General features: G+C 49.8%; 2 protein-coding genes across 6 annotated transcripts; one reads left to right on the top strand and one right to left on the bottom strand.

The window, feature by feature from the left end:
* The first annotated feature begins 2,188 nt into the window (after positions 1 to 2,188).
* Slc16a13 (solute carrier family 16 member 13) lies at positions 2,189 to 6,313 on the top strand. 2 transcript variants are annotated; one of them, XM_036196832.1, is made up of 4 exons: positions 2,189 to 2,714; positions 2,865 to 3,008; positions 3,882 to 4,619; positions 5,299 to 6,313. In XM_036196832.1, the coding sequence occupies exons 1-4, from the start codon at positions 2,516 to 2,518 to the stop codon at positions 5,502 to 5,504; spliced, it is 1,287 nt and encodes a 428-aa protein (XP_036052725.1). In that variant the 5' UTR covers positions 2,189 to 2,515; the 3' UTR covers positions 5,505 to 6,313. The 2 variants fall into 2 exon arrangements, with proteins under 2 accessions (XP_036052725.1, XP_036052724.1); XM_036196831.1 differs by having other exon boundaries at positions 2,189 to 3,008.
* Positions 6,314 to 6,822: 509 nt separating this feature from the next.
* Positions 6,823 to 9,349, bottom strand: Slc16a11 (solute carrier family 16 member 11). 4 transcript variants are annotated; one of them, XM_036196833.1, is made up of 5 exons: positions 8,964 to 9,349; positions 8,516 to 8,726; positions 8,130 to 8,273; positions 7,185 to 7,952; positions 6,823 to 7,100 (listed from the first exon to the last, which is right to left on the bottom strand). In XM_036196833.1, the coding sequence occupies exons 2-5, from the start codon at positions 8,715 to 8,717 to the stop codon at positions 6,871 to 6,873; spliced, it is 1,344 nt and encodes a 447-aa protein (XP_036052726.1). In that variant the 5' UTR covers positions 8,718 to 8,726; positions 8,964 to 9,349; the 3' UTR covers positions 6,823 to 6,870. The 4 variants fall into 4 exon arrangements, with proteins under 4 accessions (XP_036052726.1, XP_036052728.1, XP_036052727.1 ...); XM_036196835.1 differs by having other exon boundaries at positions 8,516 to 8,862; positions 8,964 to 9,241; XM_036196834.1 differs by having other exon boundaries at positions 8,516 to 8,723; positions 8,964 to 9,024.
* Positions 9,350 to 24,327: the final 14,978 nt, after the last annotated feature.

Genomic DNA, 24,327 nt, shown 5'->3' with positions numbered 1-24,327 from the left:
ATGGTATATGTACATGTGGAGGTCAGAGGACAATTCTGAGGAGTCAGCTCTCCCCTTCCATGTTTCTGTGGGTTCCAGGGATTGAACTCAGGTCATCAGCACCTTCCCTGCTAAGCCAACTCACTAGCTCCTCCTTGGGTTTTTTGTTTGTTTGTTTGGGTTTTGTTGTTGTTGTTGTTGTTTTGTTTTTCGAGACAGGGTTTCTCTGTGTAGCTTTGCACCTTTCCTGGATCTCACTCTGTAGACCAGGCTGGCCTCGAACTCACAGAGATCCACCTGCCTCTGCCTCCCGAGTGCTGGGATCAAAGGAGTGCACCACCACCGCTGCCAGGCTCCCTTCTTGGGTTTTTGAGACATAGTCTTATGTCGCTCAGGCTGGCTTTTCTCTCACTCTGTAGTCCAGGCAAGCCTTGAGCTTGCCACCCTCTTACCTCAGCCCCTTAAACAGCTGGGGTTGCAGACAGGCCTGTGCAATCAAGCTTGGTTTATATATTTCTTTTTATGTAAATGAGTTTGTTTTTTTCCCCTCTGTGAATTTAAGTGACCCACATGGCTACAGTGCCTGTAGAGGATAGAAGAGGGTGTCAGATCCCCTGGGACACGAGTCACAGGCCACTGTGTTGACTAGTGTGGGTGCAGGCAAGAACCCCACTGCTCTGTAAGAACAGCAAGTGCTCTTAACTGCTGAGCCATCTCTGCAGCCCCTACATATGACTTCTTAAAAGCATAGCTCCTTATCCCATCCCCCTCGTTTGCCTCTTTCCCCACTGGTCTGGGTATGAATTCTGAGCCCAAGGTTTCAAGGTCAGAGTCCTGGGGAGCCTGAGGTATAATGATGGAACAGAAAAGCCCCAGTCGTTGCTGTCATGAGGAGAGGGAGTGCTTGCTAGAGAGCCGGCTAGATGAACCGGGCTGACTGCCCCAGTGACCAGGGTTATGGCTTGTCTCTTGTGTAACAGTTCAGCACGAGATCAAAAACTGCTCAGGAAATGGCCATCACTACAAGGCAAAGGGAAAAGCTTCCAGCACCGCGGAGGGAGGAAAAGGTAGGTGGTCCTGGGCAAACTCTGATGGTCTGACAGCCGCCCTTCCTCTCCTCAGTTATTTTTGGTCTCAGTGACCTGCAAGTTTCCTGTCAGTGGGTCTGGAAACTGCAGGAACAAATTCTTGGTACTGAAATGAATGCCGGGAGTCCAACAGGTTCATCTGTCTGTCCACTCCCCTCCCCTTAACACAGCAGCACTAGGGATTGAACCAGGACCTACACAAAACTGTATGCACCTTTTGTTTTATTTTTATTTTATTTATTTTTTGGTTTTACAAGACAAGGTTTCTCTGTGTAGTTTTGGTGCCTGTCCTGGATCTCACTCTGTAGACCAGGTTGGCCTCGAACTCACAAAGATCCACCTAGCCTGCTGGGATTAGAGGCGTGCGCCACCGCCGCCTGGCTCTTTAATTATTTTAATTTTTTGAGACGGGGTTTGGATAAGTTGCCCACGCTGACCATGAGTTTGCCTCTGCCTTTGTACGATGAAAGCAGCAATAGGGATGGCTGCTTGATGTGCTCAAACTATTTAATTAAAAACAGTATAGGAGCTGGGCGGCGGTGGCGCACGCCTGTAATCCCAGCAGTCGGGAGGCAGAGGCAGGCGGATCTCTGTGAGTTCCAGGCCAGCCCGGGCTAGATCTGGGGCAGCTAGAATCACAGACTGGGCTTTCCTGTCTTCCCCTCTGCCTCTGCTCCTCTCGGACCCAGCGGTCTAGAATTTTCAAGGCTTTTCTAAAAAGCCGCCCCAGCTGCTCCATCAGTTTGTTTAACTCTTACCTCACAACCTATCCCTTCGTACCCACGCGGCCTGGCAATTCTCGGATCCCTCACTAAGCAAGTGAGTTCCTGCCTGGCCAGGACCAGTTCGTCCACCACCAGCTCTTAGATGCACGTCTTGAAAAGCGAATGACCCTAGCACCCGCCAGCACCCGCAGAACCCTCGCGGTAGGCCCCTTGTCACGTGGGATCTAATCTTCCTCATGTCCCTCGTTACGCATGCGCCCCCCTCACTACAGGTTCGGAACAATGCTGTAAACCCCGCCCACCCCCTCGGGCCGCCCCCTGCTCCAGAGACCTGCATCCTAATTGGCGAGCCTGGGGTTGGATGTTGGCCCACTTAGGCAGGTGCTGAATCTCAAAGATAACATAATCCACACCCAGACTCTCCTCAGGGTTGTGGCCCGAGCCCAGTTTTGTTCTCTGGCTTATAAAGAAATCCTCTGGCCCGGGTCTGGATTCTCAGCTGTGGACTAACCCGTCCCAGTCTCAGTGGCAGGTCCCGGCTCGTAGGCCTTCCCTCCCGTTGGGGGAAAGGCGCAGGCGCCCCACGCTTTATCAGGAACTTCCTAGCGACCAGCCACCACTTAGCGCCGAGCGTCCTGCAGGGTGGGTGGGTTAAAGTGGGCGGTCTAAAGCCCTGATCAGGCAGGGGCGCTTCGGGGCTGCGGCGGCTTTGTTCCTTCCCGAATGGCGCGCAGGGCTGAGCCCCCCGACGGGGGCTGGGGGTGGGTGGTGGTGCTATCAGCGTTCATCCAGTCGGCGCTCGTGTTTGGGGTGCTCCGTTCTTTCGGTGTCTTCTTCGTGGAATTTGTGGCGGCGTTTGAGGAGCAGGCAGCCAGAGTCTCCTGGATCGCTTCCATAGGGATCGCGGTGCAGCAGTTTGGGAGTGAGTGCTGTGCCTGGGTGCCGTGGCCTACCACCCACGGAAAACAGAGAGAGGGAACCTGGGGACCAGAAAAGGGAAAGGCGAAGGGTCGGGAGGATATTGAGGGAGGACGGCGGAGACCACCTCGCAGAACCCCTTCCAATTCCCCAGGCCCGATAGGCAGTGCCCTGAGCACGAAGTTGGGGCCCAGGCCTGTGGTGATGACTGGAGGCATCTTGGCTGCGCTGGGGATGCTGCTGGCTGCATTTGCTACCTCCTTGACCCACCTCTACCTGAGTATTGGGCTGGTGTCAGGTGAGACCCTGGGCAAGGGCCGAAGTCCAAGGCCGGGATCTTAAGCCTCTGGATTTTCAACTTTTTCAACGCCTTCCACTTCTTTCCAAAAAGGCTTAGGAAAAACCTGTGCCCTGCAGGGAATTCTTAAGCTGAATGACTAAACCAGAGATAATGAATCTTGAAAATACAAGCCCAAACCCATCGGACTGGAGAGGAGAAGGGAGAATTTCTTTAAGATTGTGCTAGGTATTAACTGAAATAGATATCATTGGCCTATTTAAAATAATAATAATAATAATAAGGCTTTCAATGCTTATCGATTTTATACACCTGGGCAAAGGAAGATTAACGCAGCCGGAAACCGTAGAGACAGGCTCTGATTACAAAGTTCTGTTTTAGTTACTTTAGGAACACATCTCTCGTCTTCCCAGATCCCATAAAGCAGCAGTGCTCAACCAGTCAGTTGTGCCCCTTTAGGAATTGAACGACCCTTTCACAGGAGTCGCATTTAGATATCCTGCATATCAGACATTTACATTACCATTCATAACAGTAGCAAAATTGCAATTATGAAGTAACAATGAAAATAATTTCATTATGGGGGTGGGTGGGTCACCACAACATGAGGGACTGTGTTAAAGGGTCGCAGCATTAGGAAGGTTGAGAGCCAACACCATAAAGTGTGTTAACCCCATTTTGTGGATGAGATCATTGAGCCTGGGAGAGTAAGCAGAACACTCAAGGTCACAGAGCTAGAAAGTGTCAAAGCCAGCACGAAGATAACCCAGGGCAGTGGGAGTCAAAGCAGGGACGGGCCTTCTGCTAGGTAGGACTGGGAGTCCTGAGCACCTCCAAAGTCCACAGCCTCCCCCCTGATTTCCTCTTCGACAGGCACTGGCTGGGCCCTGACCTTCACTCCGACCCTGGCCTGCCTCTCCCGTTATTTCTGTCGACGTCGCTCTCTGGCCGTGGGGCTGGCGCTGACTGGAGTGGGTCTCTCCTCCTTTGCGTTCGCTCCCCTCTTCCAGTGGCTGATCAGCCGCTACGCCTGGCGGGGAGCCCTCTTGGTCCTGTCTGCCCTCTCCCTACACCTGATGGCCTGTGGTGCTCTCCTCCGCCCACTCTCCCTGACCGAAGACACTTCTGTGGGTGGCCCTGGGGCCCAGCTCACCTCCCTCCTCTGTCACGGCCCCTTCATCCGTTACACTCTTGCCCTTACTCTGATTAACACGGGCTACTTCATCCCCTACGTCCATTTGGTGGCCCATCTGCAAGACCTGGGTTGGGACCCACTGCCCGCTGCTTTCCTTCTGTCGGTGGCTGCTATTTCTGACCTCGTGGGCCGTGTGGCATCTGGTTGGCTGGGAGATGCCGTCCCAGGACCTGTGGCACGGCTGCTGATGCTTTGGACCACCCTGACTGGGGTGTCACTAGCCCTGTTCCCCGTGGCTCAGTCTCCCACAACCCTGGTGGTTCTGGCTGTGACCTATGGCTTCACATCGGGGGCCCTGACCCCAGTGGCCTTCTCCGTGATTCCTGAACTGGTGGGGACTGGAAGGATTTACTGTGGCCTGGGACTGGTGCAGATGATAGAGAGCATCGGAGGATTATTAGGAGCTCCTCTATCAGGTAAGGGAGATGGGGTCGCCAGCTGGGCCAGGGATGTTGCATAGCTGGAGGAAGGAACTATTCTCACTATGGTGTATGTTAATGTTGCCCTCTAGTACGTTACAGTATACAGCCTGCGTAGCCAATCATAACGGTCCTGAGGTAGGGTCACAGAAGGACAGAACTTGGGTCTGAGAAGGTCTGAGTGGAAAAGTCAGAAGAGGAACCCAGTGAAACTGCAGGCTGGGTTTTTAGAAGACCTAGCTTGACCTAACATCGTCTTCTTTTCCTTTGGCCCACTGGGCCCCTGCCCAAATGTCTGAAACATCTGGTTAAAGTTCTACATGCTCAAGATGCCAGAACCTCTTGATCTTTAAACACCTTCCTCTTAACTATTAACTGAAGGCTTAGAAGGGCCACTGTTGCCAGAATAAAACACACAGATATGCTTGACTTAGTATGGCTCACCAGATAGCTACAGGCTGGTTTGCAGGTCTTCTCCAGGGAGGGCGGTGGCGGAAATGACATTTGAGGCTGTTTAAGAGACTAGAGTCTCATATTCATTCAGTCCTACATTGGGAATCCCATCTCTTCTAAGACGATGGGTCTTCCTTTGCCCCCAAACGGATCTAGGCCATTAGCCCCAGTGTGCAGATCACCCATGTGTATTTGTTTTTCTCCCTCTCTCTCTCGAACCCAGGCTACCTCCGGGATGTGACAGGCAACTACATGGTTTCCTTTATGGTGGCCGGGGCCTTCCTTCTGGCAGGAAGTGGAGTTCTTACCACCTTGCCCCATTTCTTCTCCTGCATCTCCGCTTCTACCTCCAGACCCCAGGACCTTGGAATAGAGGCACTGGACACCAAAATTCCCCTGCCCAAGGAGGAGGGGTTGGGAGAGGACTGAACTCCACCAGGAGACAGTGGTCATGGAGAGCCAGAGCTTGGCAGCACCGGGTCTTCTGCCCCATCAAGGCATCCACAGAAGCACAGTGCCTTAGGATTCTTGATGTGCCTCCACCAGAGCAGACCTGGGGTTCTTGCGATTTATGTGCCAACCCTTTGTATTTTGTGAACGACTCTCATATCACCTCCTTTGTTCTCCCAAGATTTTTCGGAAGGATCCAGGAGATCTCAACCCACTGAGTTCTGAATCAAATCTGAAAATCAAAGGTCGAGAGCCTTCTCATGTTTTATATGTGATTCCTGGTGTCCCTCAGATATAAAACAAGTAAGGAAACTGGACAATAATTGTAACCTCAAAAAGAGCCAGAGGCCCAGGTGCTTGGGGCTGCTAATGGGGTCATGGCTGAACAGAGGGGTGGAGACATCCATGAGCTCTGGTGACCCAGAGTTCTCTCCATCCACTTACCTCCCTCTTCTCCACCATTCCTGTGATACAGAAGGAAGAAAATGAAGAGAAACGTCTATGTGTAGAGGAAGGTGGCTTGGGAGCACCAGCCACAACCTAAGATCCTTGTACTTTTGAGACAAGTGCCTCACCATGTAGCCCAGGCTGCTCTTGAACTTGAGACTTGGCCTCCTCCCAAGTGCTGAGATTACAGGTGCTCACAGTCATACCCAGATGGATTTTTGTTTCTCTTAGGCTAACAAAGGCAGATCGAAATGCACGAAAGAAAAAGTATGAAGTTTGGGAGTTGGAGAGAGAGCTCAACAGTTAAAAGCACTTCCTGCTCTTCCAGAGGGCCAGGGACACCCACACATGGTGGTTCACAACCACTTATTAATCCAGATCCCAGGGATCCGATGTCCTCTTCTGGCTTCCGTAGATACCCACACACGTGGCATACATTCACACACACACACACACACACACACACACACACACACACACACACAGAGCATAAATAAAAATCAATCTTTTTTAAAGTAGGCCTGGAGAGAGGGCTCAGCACATGGCCTGCTGCTCCTCCTGGTGACCTGTTTCGCTCAGGGCATCCACTGCAGGCAGTTCACAACAGCCTGTAAGTCCAACTCCAAGAGATCTGGCCTCGGCAATCCCACACAAATAAAAATTTAAAGTATGAGGTTTAGCAATGCTCCCTAACAAATTGAAACTGACTAGCTCACAACTTCTCAAAGGCCCACTTTAAGGCACGGATTTGAGCCAAGGAAAACCGACTAGACCTCACCGCATCCTTCCTCACCGCCAGGGTCCCTGGGTCCTGTTGCTTTCAGCTAGGTTTATTTGTTTCCTCAAGAGAGTCCGATAAAAATCCTTTATTAGGGAAGGGGCTCCAACACGGAAATAATCAACAAGTGGTATCCCGGGTGGAGTCAGCACCCGCTGCCGAGCGCAGGGAGACCTGTGGAACTGGGAGCAGCCCCCCTCTCTCAGGAGGAGGGGTAGCTGGAGGTGAGACTGGACGGCAAGTAGGGAGGGCCCTGGGCAGCCCCATGTAGATGAAGCTGCCGGAGAGGATCAAAGAGCTGCACACCAGGAAAGAGGCACTGAAGTCTCCTGTCTTATCCCTTAGGAAACCTGAGAAAAGGGGCAAAGGGATTTAGAGGCCTGGCATCCCAGGGACAGAAGTCTGGAGCGAGAATCTGCAGGCTCAGCCCTTACCTGACAGGGGAGGGCCCAGGAGTCCCCCGAGGCTCATCAGCATCATCACCAGCCCTGTAGCCTGCACCACACCACCAATGCCCACCAGCCCCGGGAGCACACCGAAAACCAGCGGGGCATAACTCCCGGCGCTCAGGCCGTAGGCCCCAGCCGCGGCTAGCAGGGGAACCCCCCATCCGCCCTCCGTCCCCTCAGTGGGCACTAGTCCCATTGCCAGTACCCCTAACCCAGTCAGAGACCCAAACACAACCAGAAGCCGCGGAAGGGGCACCCAGCCCTGGTCTGCTAGCCATCCACTGACCAGTCGGGCACTTGCATCTCCCACTGCAGCCACAGCCACCACCAACGCTGCCCCGTAGCCCCCCATGCCCTGGTCTAAAGCGTGCGGACCCAAGTGCACGTAGGGGACGAAGTATCCGCCCCCAATCAAGGCGGTGCCCAAAGCAAAGATTGAAAAGGCTCGGCGCCTGAAGAGACCTAGGCCAAGAGCAGCTAGGGGGGTGCGAGGTGGAGCCAGGGGGTCACCAGAGAGAGCTAAGGGTCGTAGCAAGGCGCCACAGGGCGTGAGGTGGAGGGTGACAGCGCCAAGGAGGAGCAAGGCACCCCGCCAGCCGAAAGTATCAAGGAGGAACTGCAAGGCAGGTGCCAGGAGCAGCGAGGATGCCCCATTACCGGTGAGAGCCAACCCTACCGCCAAGACCCGGCGGCGGGAGAAGTACCGAGAGAGGGTACCCAGGGCAGGGGCGAACACCAGGGCCCAGCCGGAGCCTGCAAATGGATAGGACAGAATGAGGGACGAGGATGGTTTTCCTAGCATTCCTTAGCCCTGCTTCTTATTCGCGCGCGGGGACACACACACACACACACCGCCTTGTTCGGTGTCCTACCCCACAAGGAGCTCCCCATTATCACCCCTGAAACATACAGGCATCCCGCTCTTCTTACCAGCGAGGAGGCCCAGGCCGAGGTAGAGGTGCAGGAGACTTCGGGCGAAAGCCGAGAAGACCAAGCCAAGCGAGGTTAGGACGCCCCCAACCATCACCACGGGGCGTGCCCCCCAGCGAGTGCTCAGGGCGCTGCCCACTGGGCCTAGAAGGGGGCGGAGTCAACGAAGACATGCCCGGGGACCCCCAAACTATCTCCAACACTTCTCATTGGCTGTTTTGCCTGGCCTGGTAACTCCTCCCTTTGACCTCAAGACCCCACTCTTCTAGAACTTGGTTCCACCAGCAGCTCTCAGGTTGTCTGGTAATCAAGTCTGCTGTCTCCCATCACTACATTCACGGCCTCTCCACCCGGTTCCCGCCTCCCACCTCGGGGCCCCCCCTCACTGGCTGCCTGCTGCACGGCCAAGGCCAGGGCGCTGACCCACGCAGTGTCCTGGGCGCTTCGTTCAAAGTGCTCCGCGAAGTCGGGGAGGGCAAGGCCCAGGGAGCGTAAGAGGCCGTAGGACAGCCCGTTCACGGCGAATGCTGCGGCCGCCACCACCCAGCCCCAGCCCCCGTCCGGGGGTCCGGCCGGCTTGGGGGTCATCGCCGTCTGCTGGGGTGGGGAAACACCTGTGAATGAAGTCTCCACGCCTGGGCCTCCGCTAGGGAGCTGATGTCCCTGAGATCCAGCCTCGGGCTGCTCGCCCAGGGTGGGCACGTCGCCCCGAGCATGGGCGCGGGAACCAGGCCTAGGGATAGAAGTCCTGGGTGCGCGTGAGGTCCTGGAATGGGGGGGCAGCAGGATCCCCTAGGCCAGGGGCTCCTCCTTCCCAAACCCTCTTTCTCTTACCCGACCTCTCCCGGCGTTGGGGGTAGGGAAAGGGCGAAGGTGAGTTCGGCCGGATTTTCTCTGCGCGTTCCAGGCAGGCAGCGTTCTGCCGAGCAGCCAACCCCGGCAGAGATGGAGCCCAACTTGGACCCGCTCTCTCGGTAAACAGAGATCACCACCAGGGCCCGAGCCACCTGGGACGCGCGGTGGGGGTGGGGGTGTGAGTCGCGAGGGCGGGGGCAAGCGAGACAGCCAATCCACCGAGGCTGGGCCCAGGCCTGACGCGGAGTCCCACGGGGATTGAATTATCCACACACAACCCCCAGTCCTGAATAGGGAACCGCGGGGAATGAGTGTGCCTGCCTGGTGGCCGCGCCCCGCCCTCCCCGCGCCTCTCGGCGCCGCGGGGCTCACGCCCACGCACCTGCAGCGGGCTGTGCACGCAAGGCGAGCCGGGTTGCAATCCCTGCTTGGCCGGCTGCCCACGCGTGAAAATAGCGGTGGTCTCCAAAGCCTAAGAGTTCTTCGATTCTCGCGTTTGTTGCTGAGGATCCTGTAAACATCCGACATCAAATCACTGGCCTCCAATGGACAATACTAGCAAGCCCTCACCTCACCGGCAAGGTGACTTCCCAGGACCAAGACCTGTGATGTTCCAGGCAGTCTTTACACACACACTTTCTCATTCCGTCTTCACAATACCCCTATGACGAAGGCGCTATCCCTATTTTAGAAATGGAATAACTGATGCTTAAAGAGGTTAGGTGACCTACCCCCAAATCGTTCGGCTTAAAAAAAGAAAGTGGAAATGCTTGAATTTAGGTTTAGCCTGCTGTGGGAGGATACAGGCTAGGAGTGAAAACAGCCGGCTACAGTCGAGGGAAATAGCTTGGAGACTGATGTGGACTGCCCTGGAACTGGGCAGCATCTATGCAGAACCACAATGCGTCGGGTTCTAAACCAAGGGTGCCTGGGAATAGATGACATCTTTGGCACCAGAATCGCCAAAGGCTTAGGCTAGATTTTTTTTAAAAGCAAAGTAAGAGTTCAGAGAATTGAACCAGATGTTTTTGTCTGTGTGTTTGTTTGTGTTTGAAGACTCTAGTGAGCATCCCTCTTTACAGGTCACTATTGCTTTACTTCAGCGGTTTGACCCAATAGGTGTGTGTATTCTTTGGTTTAATCATTGAACAATGCCATTGAAATTTCAGCAATTTGCAGGTTGGAGTATGTATCAACCCATAGCCACAGGATGGCAGTGTTTCCTAATTGATGAGAAAGCATCTGGCTAGAAAAAAAAAAGAAGAGAGACAGTTCAAAAGTTGTGAAACTGAAAGACTAAAGAGAGACAGACTTTCAGCGGCAGACCATGGTGGGCAAGGCCCCACAATCGTCAAAGGCAGCCAGGCTACCTTTCCATCCCACCCTCCCGCCCTGGGGAATTAGCTTCTTCCCTACTCCAGGACGTCTATTCTTTTCTCAATTCTAGGTTTTGGCATACGTCACTTTTCTCTGCTGAAATGTCCTATTAGAGGAGACCTTGAAGGCTTAAGGCCCTGCTACATACACTTCAGGAAAGTGGCCTCACTGGTTTCACCAGCCAGGGGTTGTCTTTGTAAAAGCCACTGGGGTGATGGAGCTTGCAGGTACTCGGTCACCAGGGAGGCAGGGAACTGGTTTCCCCAGAAGGCTGGTAAGGACTCTGCTGTAAGTTGAACCAGGTCAACCGAAAGAAATCACGCTCTCCATGGTGAAGTAGAAATATAGCCAGGGAGGAGACTGGGGCCTCTAGGTCTGGGTTGTACAAGTAATGCTGTGCACCTTGGCAGTCTGCAAAACCCGGAAGCCTGGGGTGACTGGTTGTGAAAGGGCACATTCCTCCTCTACCTTATGTTCTTAGCCAGAGTTGTTGTGTGTTGTTCTTGGAGGTAATATAGCACTGGAAAATGGACCCCAACAAGACTTACTGAGCCTGACTTTCAGCTCTATTGCTTACCTGATTGCAAACAAGTGTCTGTTTCCTCATTTTTAAAAATGGTTATAATAATAGTTACCTGATAGGGTTGTTATACAGATTAAATTTGTCATGGTGTGTGCATGTGCAAGTAAGAGACTTAGAACAGTGTCTGAATACGATCTGTGCTAGCTCCATGGTCACCACTGTAACTCAGGGCAACTTGACTAGACTCCACAGCATCGTTTCCCTTTGCCAGGTGGCTACTTCAAAACAGAGCTAGCAAATTCAAGGTCAATGAACCACATCAATCTGGCGAGTTTTAGCAGAAATACGTGGGTTATAAGCTATGAATATTTATAAGAAATGTAAGAGCCGGGTGGTGGTGGTGCACACCTTTAATCCCAGCACTTGGGAGGCAGAGGCAGGCGGATCTCTGTGAGTTCGAGGCCAGCCTGGCCTACCTAGTGAGATCCAGGAAAGGCGCAAAGCTACTCAGAGAAACCCTGTCTCGAAAAACCAAAAAAAAAAAAAAAAAAAAAAAGTTAGTTTCAGGGGGTGGGGTAGAGCGCTTGCCTAGCAAGCGCAAGGCCCTGGGTTCAATCCTCAGCTCAAAAAAAAAAAAAAAAAAAAAAAAAAAATGTATCTCCTTCTTATGGGGCTGGAGAGATGGCTCAGAGGTTAAGAGCACTGACTGCTCTTCCAGAAGACATAGGTTCAATTCCCAGCACCCACATAGCAGCTCACCACTGTCTGTAATTGCAGCTCCAGGAGATCTGACACCTTCACACAGACACACATGCAGGCAACACCAATGCACATAAAATAGAAAATAAAATCAGTGATTTTTTAAAAAAAAGTTTAGTTTCCACTAAGGCCCAGTAGCAGGCCAACAATTGTCTGCCGATGATGGTAGAGCCTTGTTCCAAAATCCCAAAGGTCTCTTCTGTGATTCACCTATAGGGGCCTGCCAGAGACTCCACACAGCGTCCCTAAATGCCACTGACACCTCAAGTACCATCGGGTCTGCTGGATCATATGGTCCAAGTGGTAGATCAGCCTGCACAGCAGCCTGGACCTGCTGTGAAGAGCCTTCTCCTTTCCAGGCCTCACACAACGCTAACGGCTTTCCAACTCGGTATATGGGCCAGAGTAACACACCCAAGTGAGGAATGTGCTGTCTCCAGGATCCAAACAGGCACTAAATATTGTGCTTCTTTCTTGGTGATAGGAGCGGCCAGATGCGATAACTTACCTTCACCTTAGAAGGACTCTCCCTGCTTGGCCCACACCATTGGACCCCTAAGAATTTCACTAAAGTAGAAGACCCTTGAATTTTGGTTGGGTTTATTTCCCTTCTACTGATTTGCATATGTGTTACCAATGAGTTCAAAGTGGTTGCTATCCTCTGCTCACTTGATCCAATCAGCATAATGTTGTCAATACAGAGGGCTGGTGTGATATTTTGTGGGAGGAAAATGTGATCAAGGTCACTTTGAACAAGGCTGGAAAATCAATATACCTTGGAGGTATAACTGTAAATATGTACTACTGGCCTTGTTAGGTAAAAGCAACTTCTTTCTGGTGGTCCTTATGTACATGTGCTAAGAAAAAAATCATCTTCTAGGTCACTCACTGCACACTAGGTGCTAGGAGATGTGTTAATCTGCTCACATAAGGACATCACGTCGAACAACAACTACAATTGCAATCTCTGCTTGATTAGGTTTGTGACATTCAACTGTCATTCTCCGTGATCCATCTGTCTTCTGCACAGACCAAATGGAAGAGTTAAAGGGAGCTGTACGGACCGCCACCCCTGCTTCTTTCAAGTCCTTGATGGTGGCGCTCATTTCTGCCACCCCTTCAGGATGTGCTGTTGGTTTGAGTTGGTTTATGCAGGGCTGAGGATGAAACCTGAGGCCTCCTGCACATATGAAGCAAACATTTTCTCAACCGATCTTCAGCTCCAGCCAACAGAATCTTTGTGACACACGCATATGTATAAATACATGTATTTATTCTGTTCCTCCAGAGACCCTGCTCCAGTACAGGGAATTTTGTTTTTATCATTGTGGCATTTTTGTTTTTCTTGTGCTTTCCAAGTTTGTGAGAACATGCCAACTTCCTTATCTTGACTCCAAAGCCAAAAGAGGAATCAAAATAAGTCATATTCTTTTTTTTTTGGGGGGGGGGGTTCTCTGTGTAGCTTTCCTTTCCTGGAACTCACTCTGTAGACCAGGCTGGCCTCGAACTCACAGAGATCCGCCTGCCTCTGCCTCCCGAGTGCTGGGATTAAAGATATGTACCACCAATGCCCGGCCATTTTTTTTTTTTTATTTAAAAAAGATTTACTTATTTATTATAGTGTTCTGCCTGCATGTGTCCCTGCAGGCCAGAAGAGGGCACCAGATCTCATTACAGATGGTTGTGAGCCACCATGTGGTTGCTGGGAATTGAACTCAGGACCTCTGGAAGAGCAGCCAGTGCTCTTAACTGCTGAGCCATCTCTCTAGCCCTTGTATTCATTTTTATATAAGATATTTACAGAGTGGTAATATACACCTACAATCCTAGCACTCAGGTGGTAGGGACAGACGGGTCACAAGGTCCAGGCCAGCCTGAGCTACATAATAGAGCTACATACATAGTTCCAGGTCAGCTGTAGTGTTGTGGAACTCTGTCCTTAAGGTATGACATGGCCATTACCATCTTGACACCAGAGTAGGTGTAGCTACCTGTATGAGATGCACACTAACAGTTCCTAATGGAAGGGAGGGACTCACAAAGCTTGTGTGGAGACACAGGTAGATCACCCAGAGGCACAAAGGCATGAGGTACTCACAAGGCCCCACCACCTCCTGAGAATACACAAGCACCCAGTAACTGCTGCAGGAAAAGATCCTGTGCTGGTACAGCTGGAGGTAAGTTGCCCTGCCGCCCCTTCAGGGATGTGTTGCAGGTTCGGGTTTGTTTTTGCCCTGATGAGGATGAAACCTGAGCTTTCTTAAATTCTTCCTCACCCATGCTTCTGTAAGTAATCCCAATTAAATTCATTGACTCACCAAGCTAGATTTCAGTGGCACCTTCGGGGGGCAGGGGGGAGGGACAACAGCAGAATCTCACCATGAACTCTGACTGGCCTGAACCTGTTATGCAGTACACCAAGCTGGCTTCAAACTCCCAGAGATCCACCTGACGAGGAAACGGGGCCTAAAGGTTAAAGGTGCTTACTGCCATGCCTGGCTGAAAGCATTTCTTTTGTCTGTCCTCAGTGCCCCATCGGGGGCAAACAGACTTTTTTTTTTTTTTTTTTTTAAACATCTCTCCTGGAAAATTATGTACCAGTTGGCAGCCAAACACCACAACAAAACCAAAGATGATTTTGGGAGAAGCAGCTGCCTTGTCCCCCGATGCGGATGATAAGACATGCAGCTGAAGACGATCTATCTGAAGGTGGAGTGTTTTCAGAGGGGATCCTGAGATAAGGGCCCTTCCTTGGTTGTTGGATTTTCTTTTACTCTAGCTCCATGTTAGCATGCCATAAGGTTGTTGGTTGTTTTTACTCTTTGGGGGGCCCGCCACCCAGCTCCCAAATAAATTCACACAGCCAGAGGCTTATTATTACTTATCAGTGCCCGGCCTTAGCTTGGCTTGTTTCTTGCCAGCTTTTCTTAAATTATCCCATCTACCTCTTGCCTCTGGGCTTTTTCCTTTTCTTACTTCTGTAAATCTTACTTTCACTCTTACTCCGTGGCTGGCTGTGTGACTGTGTGGCTGGGTGGCTGGGTGGCTGTGTGGCTGTGTGGCTGGGTGGTTGGGTGGCTGTATGTCTGTATGGCTGGGTGGTTGTGTGGCTGTGTGGCTGGGTGGCTGTGTGGCGGTGTGGCTGGGTGGCTGGGTAGCTGGGTAGCTGGGTAGCCGACCCCTAGCATCCTCTTCTCCTTGTTCTCTTGGTCCTTCTTCCTTTTCCTCCCAGATTATGCCTTCTATTTATTCTCTCTGCCTGCCAGCCCCGCCTATCCTTTCTCCTGCCTCACTATTGGTCATTCAGTTCTGTATTAGACCACCAGGTGTTTTAGACAGGCACAGTAACACAGCTTCACAGAGTTAAACAAATGCAACATAAAGGAATGCAACACATCTTTGTATCATTAAGCAAATGTGCCACAGCATAAACAAATGTAGCACGTCTTAAAACAGTATTCTACAACATTCCCTGCTTGCATGTCCTAGAATCCTTCTTGCTGTGGTAGCAGACATATTGTTGCTGCTATTTGACCAAGGCTGGGTCATCTGAAGGTGAAACGTCTGTGGAAGGGATCCCAGTATGACCATCCTCTTCTATGTGCTAGAAGTGACACCCTCCTTGATGAGTGGGGTCTGCCACGTAAGCACAAGAATCATTTCCCAACCGCCCCCCCCCCCATGGCTGACAAGGTAGAAAACACTTTGCAGCCCTCTAAAGGAGCACACTTGGGACAAGTTCCTAAGAAGACTTTGGTATCAGTTGTGTGACCTTTGCTATGATGATAAGGCACGAGGATCCCGAAAGACGGCTCAGGGGATAAAGACATTTGTCACCATGCATGATGACCTGAGCTTGATCTGCTACACCCACAGGGTAGAAGGAGAAAACTGACCCGCACAGGCTCTCCTCTGACTACATATGTGTGCATGCACACGTAAGTGTGTGTGGTAAAGGGAAGGCATACAACTGTAGCTCAACTGTCCGCCCAGAAAGAATCTGCTCATCTAAGGGACAAACTGCAACATGAAAAATAGGTTTGGAGTCTATCCTTTTCAATAGCCTCTTTTTTTTTTTAAAGATTTATTTATTATTATTATGTATACAGAAGAGGGTGCCAGATCTCATTACAGATGGTTGGGAGCCACCATGTGGGTGCTGGGAATTGAACTCGGGACCTCTGGAAGAACAGACGGTGCTCTTAACCTCTGAGCCATCTCTCCAGCCCTCAATAGCCTCTTAATTGGTAGGAAATGTGAAAAAACTAGAGGAAAAAAGGGAAGGTATTGGCTTGCTGTTTCTTAGGATGGGGCATGTGAAGAATATGAGGAAAGAATACCAATTAGATCTGTGTTAAATAGCCCCTTCTGAGACCCAAAAACGTGGAACCCACAGGAAAAAAATCTGACAGTGAAGAGGAGCATGGGGACAGGAGATACCCTTCAGGGCCAACCTTTAATTCAGAGAAAGAGACAACCCATGATTCAGCAAGCAGGTAGAGGCCTTGATAGTGGTCCAGAGCAGAAAACCACAATAATCAGAGGCTACTCCGAACTGCTTTAGCTGGAAAAGACTTAACCAAAAAATTACACAGTGCCTCCAACCCTGGCTGGTGAGAATATGAGACATGGGGAGGGGAGTAGTCAGTCTGGATGCTGTGGAAGCAGAGACTGAGTAATACAGCCACTCCTTCATCCTTGAATCAAAGATTGAGTATCTTTGACAATATGAGAGAAAACAGTCCTGTTGGGATAATTGGTTGTTATTGGCTGAGGTCCCTGTGAATATCCAGGACTGGGAGATAACAGAGGAAGGACAAGCACTTGGGGGACTTGAGGGTGTAAGAGAGGCAGTGTAAGCCGGGCGGCGGTGGCGCACGCCTTTAATCCCACCACGAGAGAGGGAGAGCCAGGCGGATCTCTGTGAGTTCGAAGCCAGCCTGGGCTACAGAGTGAGTTCCAGGAAAGGCGCAAAGCTACACAGAGAAACCCTGTCTCACCCCCCCACCCAGAGAGAGACAGAGAGACAGAGAGAGAGAGAGAGAGAGAGAGAGAGAGAGAGAGAGAGAGAGAGAGAGAGAGAGTGTTTGTCGTCAAGTTCCCTGACCTGATAGGGCTGTGTGCACAGGAGAGCTGGGAAAGAAGCTAATGAGGCAGGGACCTCAGGCCTGACATCAGTGCTTAGTGGTTTGGCTGAGCCCTGTGGTGGGCTATTTTCTTTACAAGACAGGCAAAGTGCTGGTGAATCTGAGTGATGGTTGCTGGCATGTAAGTCATGTTCATAAGTGCCAAGCAAGCAATACAGGATCAGACAAAGGAAAAGCAGACACAGGGCTTTTCCAGGTCACTCAAAAGCAAATGTAGCAGTTTTTGTTTTTGTTTTTGTTTTTGTTTTTGTGGAGTTGGAGTCCCTAGGCAGAAAAGCTGTCAGAAAGCCAAAGCCAGTGCTCGTGAGCCTGAATGACAGACCAGTACATGTGAAACCGAGTAAGTTGTTCCCAAGGGTGGGCAATTATCTCACCAGAGGATGCTGAATATGTTTCTTCTCCAAGGGTGCAGGTTTCTCACCAAGCCCAGGCAAATGGGAGCGGCAGAACGGCAGCAACAGCTCTAGAACCCGTCAGATTCAGGAAGCCGAACTCGTGTGGCAAACAGCAGCAGTGCAGCCCTGCCCCTGGGTTGGCCTCAGCCCATGGAACAGTGCCAGCCAGACTTCCTGGACCCTTCTGGAGTGAAGACGTGCAGCGGCACCCAGGGTGCGGGAATGGAATGGCTGTGGAGAGTGACCGTGGGGTACAGAAACCTAAATCAGATCACGCCTCTCGTCCGTGATGATGTAGCCAGCATTGCTCTTTTGAGGAAACAGCTGATGCAAACGGATGGACTATTTTCATGCTGTCTTGGACCTTACTAACATTATTTCCTAACATCACTTTAGCTGAGAAATCCCAAGATCAACTGGCACTTGCTTGAAATGGTGGGTGGTGGGACATCTGAGATCCTGCCCACCCTTTGCGGAAAGGTTTCATTATCAGATGCTAACCTCGAAGTGTTTTACAGGTTTAGACAAGCATGGAAAGTGATATAGGGACCTGACGAGACAGGGTGGGAAACAGTCCGCACAGGTGCAAGGGCCAGGTACAATGGTGGTATTTGGGGCGTTTTATGATTGCCGAAGGTGTGACATCCAACAAGATGATTGACTGTAAGTTAAAATAATGGTTAAAGACTTCGAATTAAGGTACTTTGGGTGGGAAAAGGCATTCCCAGAAACTGTAAAGGTTTTGGGGTTTTTTGTTTTGTTTTGTTTTTGAGACAGGATTTCTCTGTGTATCCCTGGCTTTCCTGGAACTTACTCTGTAGACCAGGCTGCCCTCAAACTCAGTGATCTGCCTGCCTCTGCCTTCTGAGTGCTGGGACTAAAGATGTTCACCGCCACCACCCAGTGATGTAAGGTTATTGAATGAAAATCTCAGTGCCAGAAATGGGCCTCCATTTTATGAGACATGGGTCAGAGATGCCCCCTACACAAGACTGGCTATTGCCACTGGCTTCGGGTGCATGCCAGCACTAGACTTCAAAACCCTATTGCTGAAGACACCACACACTTTTAGTTGCCAGAAATGGAGAAATCAGATTGGAATTGAACTCAGAGAGCCTTCTTTGCTCACTGGCTTTTGTGGTACCAGAAGGTACTCTGCAGACTTCCAGGGGAGAATTGTCATCTACAGTCTTGTTTGGTTATGGACCTTGCAGGCTACACTGTGACATGCCAGGCAAGATGTGCCCATAGGTCCAGTAGGGCACAACTGTTATGAGTGCAACCAAGCACTTTCTAGTTGAACTTAAGGCCCACTTTACAGAAAAGGACACGTGTTTGGTAGTATAAAGCAAAAATCCCTAGTGGAGAAGTTACTGCTGTTCTTTCCTGAAATGGATATGATATGCCTGTCAAATTGCCTTGTAAACATTATGTTTAGATCCCTGGTATTGCTCTTGTGGGTCTTGGCTGGAAGCTTCTTTATAGAGTGGGTGGAGGTTACTATTGAAAGCATAAATGATAATTACTGTGGTAGAATAGAACAATGCTCAGCCGTAAGTGGGGAAAAATAATCATATGTCCTTTCATCTCCTCCAAGGCTAGGAACATGGCAGAAGAGAGAGAGGAAAGAATATAAGAGCTGGAGAAAAGAGTGGAATGTTGTAGAACTGTGTGCTCTGGACATGACAGGGCTTGGAATCCTGTGGCTGTCTGCATGAGATACTCACATGACTGGGCCTACTAATGTCCCCCATGTGGAAGTGGGCAGAGCTCCCAAAGCTCACAAGGTGGCATGAGTGGTGTTTGAGGGACTCGTGAGATGTCTCAGGCTCCCATCCTTCCTTGGGGAAACACAAGTGGCTAATAATTGCTGGGAAGGGAGGCTTGTCTTCTGTGGTGTCACTCACAGATCGCCTATGCTCCTGTAAATAACTCCAATTAAACTCATCATTTCACCAAGCTAGAAAGTTTTCTTTATTCTACCATCATTGCACTAGTCTGGGGGTGAATAGGAGTGTGTTCACACTTCCCAGGAAAAGTCATACACTGCTATATACAGAAGGCCCTGTCTGAAAAACTCTGTGTGTGTGTGTGTGTGTGTGTGTGTGTGTGTGTGTTTATAGACATCTATCATATCAATCACTGGGTTTAGGAGTGAGGAGACATGCATGAATAATAAGTAAGTCTTCCTTCTCTTAGCCCCTACAATCAAGTCAGAGAACAGTCACAGAAAAGAAATCTCAGCAAGGCGGTGGCGCCACACACCTTTAATCCCAGCACTCAGGAGGCAGAGGCAGGTGGATCTCTGTGAGTTTGAGGCCAGCCTGGTCTACAAAGCAAGTTCCAGGAAAGGTGCAAAGCTACACAGAGAAACCCTGTCTCAAAAAACCAAAAAAAAAGAAGAAGAAGAAGAAGAAGAAGAAGAAGAAGAAGAAGAAGAAGAAGAAGAAGAAGAAATGATTTTTAGGGGCTGGAGAGATGGCTCAGAGGTTAAGAGCACTAACTGTTCTTCCAGAGGTCCTGAGTTCAATTCCCAGCAACCACATGGTGGCTCACAACCATCTGTAATGAGATCTGGCACCCTCTTCTGTGTACATAATAAATAAATAAATAAATCTTAAAAAAAAAAAAAGTGAGGAAGCCTCCACGTGGCTTCCTTAAAAAAAGAAAGAAAGAAAAAGAAGTCTCAGCACAAGGACACAGAAAACTACTCTGGAGTGGCACATGAGAGGGACGGACTCATTTAGTTTGGGCTCCTTGCAGGCTTCACAGAAGAGGATCCCTTAAGCAAGGCCTTGAAGGATGAGGTGAATGTGGCGGGTAGGAGGCATTCCAGGCAAATGGCAGAGCTTAGAGAAAATTGAGAAGGCATGAGGTGGCTTGGCATGTTGTCTACTGTTTGCAGAGCTGGGAAAAGTTACTGTGTAGGGCAGTGGTGGGGGGACATTTTGGGGTAGGGAGGCCTGTCTGGAAGGCCTTGAGGCCAAGCCAAAGAGCAGAAATGTTTTCCAGGAGATATGTCCCCGAGTTTCCAGGGAAGGAGGGGTCACTAAAATGGGAAGCTGGGCATGGGAGAGAGGAGGCATGCCATAGTCAGAGGGTTGAGGGGATATGAAGACAGCTTTTACACAGGAGGAAGTTCTCAAAACGTCGTGTTTAATGTTGAAAATTCAGAGGGAATTTACACTTTACTTTTATGAATATTTATAGGAAACTAATGCTTACACATTGTCTCCTCATTTCTTCAAGAAAATGAAAACACTCCAGGAAGATGTACACAATTGTTCCAAGCTATCGTTTGCCCCGGCACACTGCCATTGAGGGCGACATACCCATAGATTGAGCAGAAAGACTCCTCCAGGAAGTCTCCCCAGACCACACCCACACCAAATCTGCCTACGGCAGTGGTTCTCAACCTTCCTAATGCTGTGACCCTTTGATACCGTTCCTCATGTTGTGGTGGCCCCAACCAGAACATTATTTTGTTACTACTTCATAACTGTACTTTTGCTAATGTTAGGAGTTGTAATGTAAATATCTGTGTTTTCGGGTGGTTTTAGGCCACCCCTGTGAAAAGGTTGTTTGACACCCCACTAAGGTCCCACAGGTTGAGAACTGCTGACCTACCAGACTTGTTTGTTTGCTTAAGACAGGATCTTGTTATGTAACTGAGGCTGCTCTGAAACTCACTGTGTACTCCAGGCTGGCCTCAAACTCCTGGTCCTCCTGCCTCAGCCTCCTGTGTGTTGGGATTATTGGTGTCACTAGCAGGCACAGGCTTAGTGTTTACCTCCTTCAGAACACTTGTACCTGCCAGGAAATTGTCGGTTTTTGTCTTTGGCTCTTCATTCCTCTATGTTATGGTGTTCCTTCACCACGAGGCCCTGGAGGGGGACCTCAGATTTTAATCTCTGGGTCCCCCACATCCAAAGATGGTAAAGGTGAACGATGATTTGTGGAGTGGTGTGAAAACCTGAAAAGGAATGACTGGGTGCGTGGACCCAATGGCTAAAGAGTCCCAGCATATGGCAATATTGACATGTCTATCCATGTGGAGGAAGCAGAGGTAGATGAGGAGCCAGACAAGGGCTTTAGGAAAGCCATAGAGAAGATCAAGGACTGTATAGACATTATTTATGCTGGGGACACAGGATCTAGGAGTGTGGTTACATTAGTGAACTCTAAAATGGCTTTTACAGGAACCCTGTGAATTCTCAAGGCCTTCTGCCTGCAAGCTCTGTGAAGCCCTGCACTACCCACCACAGCTCTTCCTATCACATACATACATACATACATACATACACACATACATACATACACACACACACACACATACACACATACATACATACACACATACATACACACACATACATACATACATACACATACACACACACACACACACACACACACACACACACACACATATATATATATATATGGAAGCTATCTGTAAAGGTGGCTGGGAGGGGAAGAGCAGGGATGCACGGCATCCACAAGAAACATTGCTGTTCAAGGAATTAAAAAGGACCAGCACAGGCACAAATAGAAAACCACATTGAGGACTAGAGAGATGGCTCAGAGGTTAAGAGCACTGACTGTTCTTCCAGAGGTTCTGAGTTCAATTCCCAGCAACCACATGGTAGCTGGCAACCACCTACAATGAGATCTGGTGCCCTCTTCTGGCCTGCAGGCTGAACACTGTATACATAATAAATAGTCTTTAAAAATATTTTTTAAAAAAGAAATACATTAAAAAAAAAAAAAAGAGGGGTTGGGGATTTAGCTCAGTGGTAGAGCCCTTGCTTAGCTTGCCTAGTCCTCAGGAAAAAAAAAGAAAGAAAACCACATTGAGTCCTCTGAGCGCACGTGCGTGCGTGCGTGTGTGTGTGTGTGTGTGTGTGTGTGTGTGTGTGTGTGTGTGTGTGTGTTGGGGGCTGTGGTTTGGATTGGCCAAAGCCTATAGTGAGATAGGAGTCTTACCCAACATGACCACCCTCTCAGCTTCCTACCAAATCTGTTACAGTTACTTCTTTCCATCCTGTCCCCATCCGTCCCCTCTGTCACCTCCCCCCACTTCCCATCCCTGTTAACATGCTAACAGTTTGTATGAAGGAACTGTGTCCTGAATTCCTCATGAAAGCACTCTGCCCCAACTTGACTTATTTGGGGTATTTTGGTTTTGGGACTTGGCCAACGTCTGTGTTAGAATTTAAAATCTGTGTCAGATTATTAAAAAAAAAAAAAAAAAAAATCCATGGACAGGGTTGGAGAGATGGTTCAGTGCTCTTGCAGAGGGCAGGTTCCCAGTACCCACATCAAGCCGAGCACAACTACCTGGAGCTCCAATCCCAGGGCATCTGACATCCTCTTCTGGCCTCCCCAGGCCCCTGCATGCATGTGGTGTATATAAACTCACACAGGCACTCACACATACACTTATAAATAAATCTTTTTTTTAATCCGTAGATAGAAACTCTAACATAGCTAAGGAAAGAAACGATTGGTTATATGATGTGCATAACGTACAAAATCATCCAGAAGGCTACAGAAATAGTTCGGCAGGACAGGACTGGCACAAGCCTGGATGAGTTGCTCAAGCCACCGCTAGGTGGCGCTGCTGACAGCCTTCTGCAAACGCTGGGTCTAGCGGCCTTTGCGACTCTTCGGAAATGTTCTCTGCTTCTTGGCATGGGAATTCCCAAATTCAAGTTCAAAGCCATGGTTCTGGCCTCTTCAGCCTTAGTCCTGTGCGCTCAACCTCGAGTGATGGAGCGCCAGGAAAGCAAACACACGCCTTCTGTGTCTGCAGATGGACGGTGAAGCCACACCCACAAGAGCACACCTGTCCTCCCAGCCTCTCTGGAGGCTGAGGAGGGAGACAGGGTTAAGTCAGGAGGTTAGGGCCAGAGCCGGAAACACAGCGAGACATTTTTCTCTGAAAAATAAATGAATTAAAGACAAGCAAACATAAAAAAACAAACAAAAATCTTGTGAGGAGGTACATGCCTGTGATCCCAGGACTCGGCAGGCTGAGAAAGGAGAGTTCCCAAGACCAGCCTGGGCTACATAGCAAAATAACACACAAATAAATGAACAACGAGGTGAAGGATTTCTAAAACAAAAGAGTCCAGATTCAAGGCAGTTCACACTGGCTTTTAACTGTTTTAGTCCAAATGTAAGCAGATTGTCTCCATCAGAAAGGAATGACCAGCACTCGGTAGGCAGAGCCAGGCGGATCTCTGTGAGTTCGAGGCCAGCCTGGTCTACCAAACAAGTTCCAGGAAAGGCGCAAAGCTACACAGAGAAACCCTGTCTCGAAAAACCAAAAAAAGAAAAAAAAAAAAAAAAAAGAAAAAGAAAAAAGAAACCTGCATTTCCAAGGCATCTATAAAAGAAGGTCAAGGTTGGGGATTTAGCTCAGTGGTAGAGCGCTCGTCTAGCAAGCGCAAGGCCCTGGGTTCGGTCCTTTGGTTCTCAGCTCAACAACAACAACAAAAAGATAAATAGGAGTAAAGATATCAGAGTAGAGCAGTAACCCAAAGAAGGTCAATACTACTAACCAAGGTTATCAGTGATGCTCTAGGGACCCTTCACAAGCCCAGGCGCATAGTAGGTTCACTGCTTATTAATATGGACATCCTTCCAGTTAATTTCATCCTAATTTTCTCCACACCAGGTCTCACCCCTACGTCTCCATCCAGTCCTCTCTGCCCCAGGCTGGGGTACTTGTCCTGTCTGATCTGCAAAGGGTAGTCAGACAGACTAGGAGAGGTTGAGAGTGGGTCTGTCATTTTTCTCTCTTTGGGGCCCAGTTTTTTCAGTTACCACTGAGTTTTCTGTGCCTATTTATCTACCTCTTCCGTCCCAAACTGGTACCTCAGGACATAACTTAATCGGTCTCTTAGAGGATGTGTCTAGATAATCCCTAGGTAATCCCACTGAGGTGCAGGGGCTTGGCCTGGCGGGTATCTCTACTTAGCTGAGTCATGTCAACCGGGACTAGAAGCCAGAAGAGGGAGGAGACAGAGAGTCGGATAACAGGTTTCCCTGCAGCTGTGGGAATGTAAACTAGACACCCTGTGGGCGCTGACAAACCAGAACACTCAGGAGGTCAGTCAGCCCGGGGCTCGAAATAA

Source organism: Onychomys torridus, chromosome 8 (genome assembly GCF_903995425.1).
Source record: "Onychomys torridus chromosome 8, mOncTor1.1, whole genome shotgun sequence".
NCBI lineage: Eukaryota > Metazoa > Chordata > Mammalia > Rodentia > Cricetidae > Onychomys > Onychomys torridus.
The sequence above is the reverse complement of the archived record's forward strand: the minus strand, read 5'-3'. Positions and strand labels throughout refer to the sequence as shown.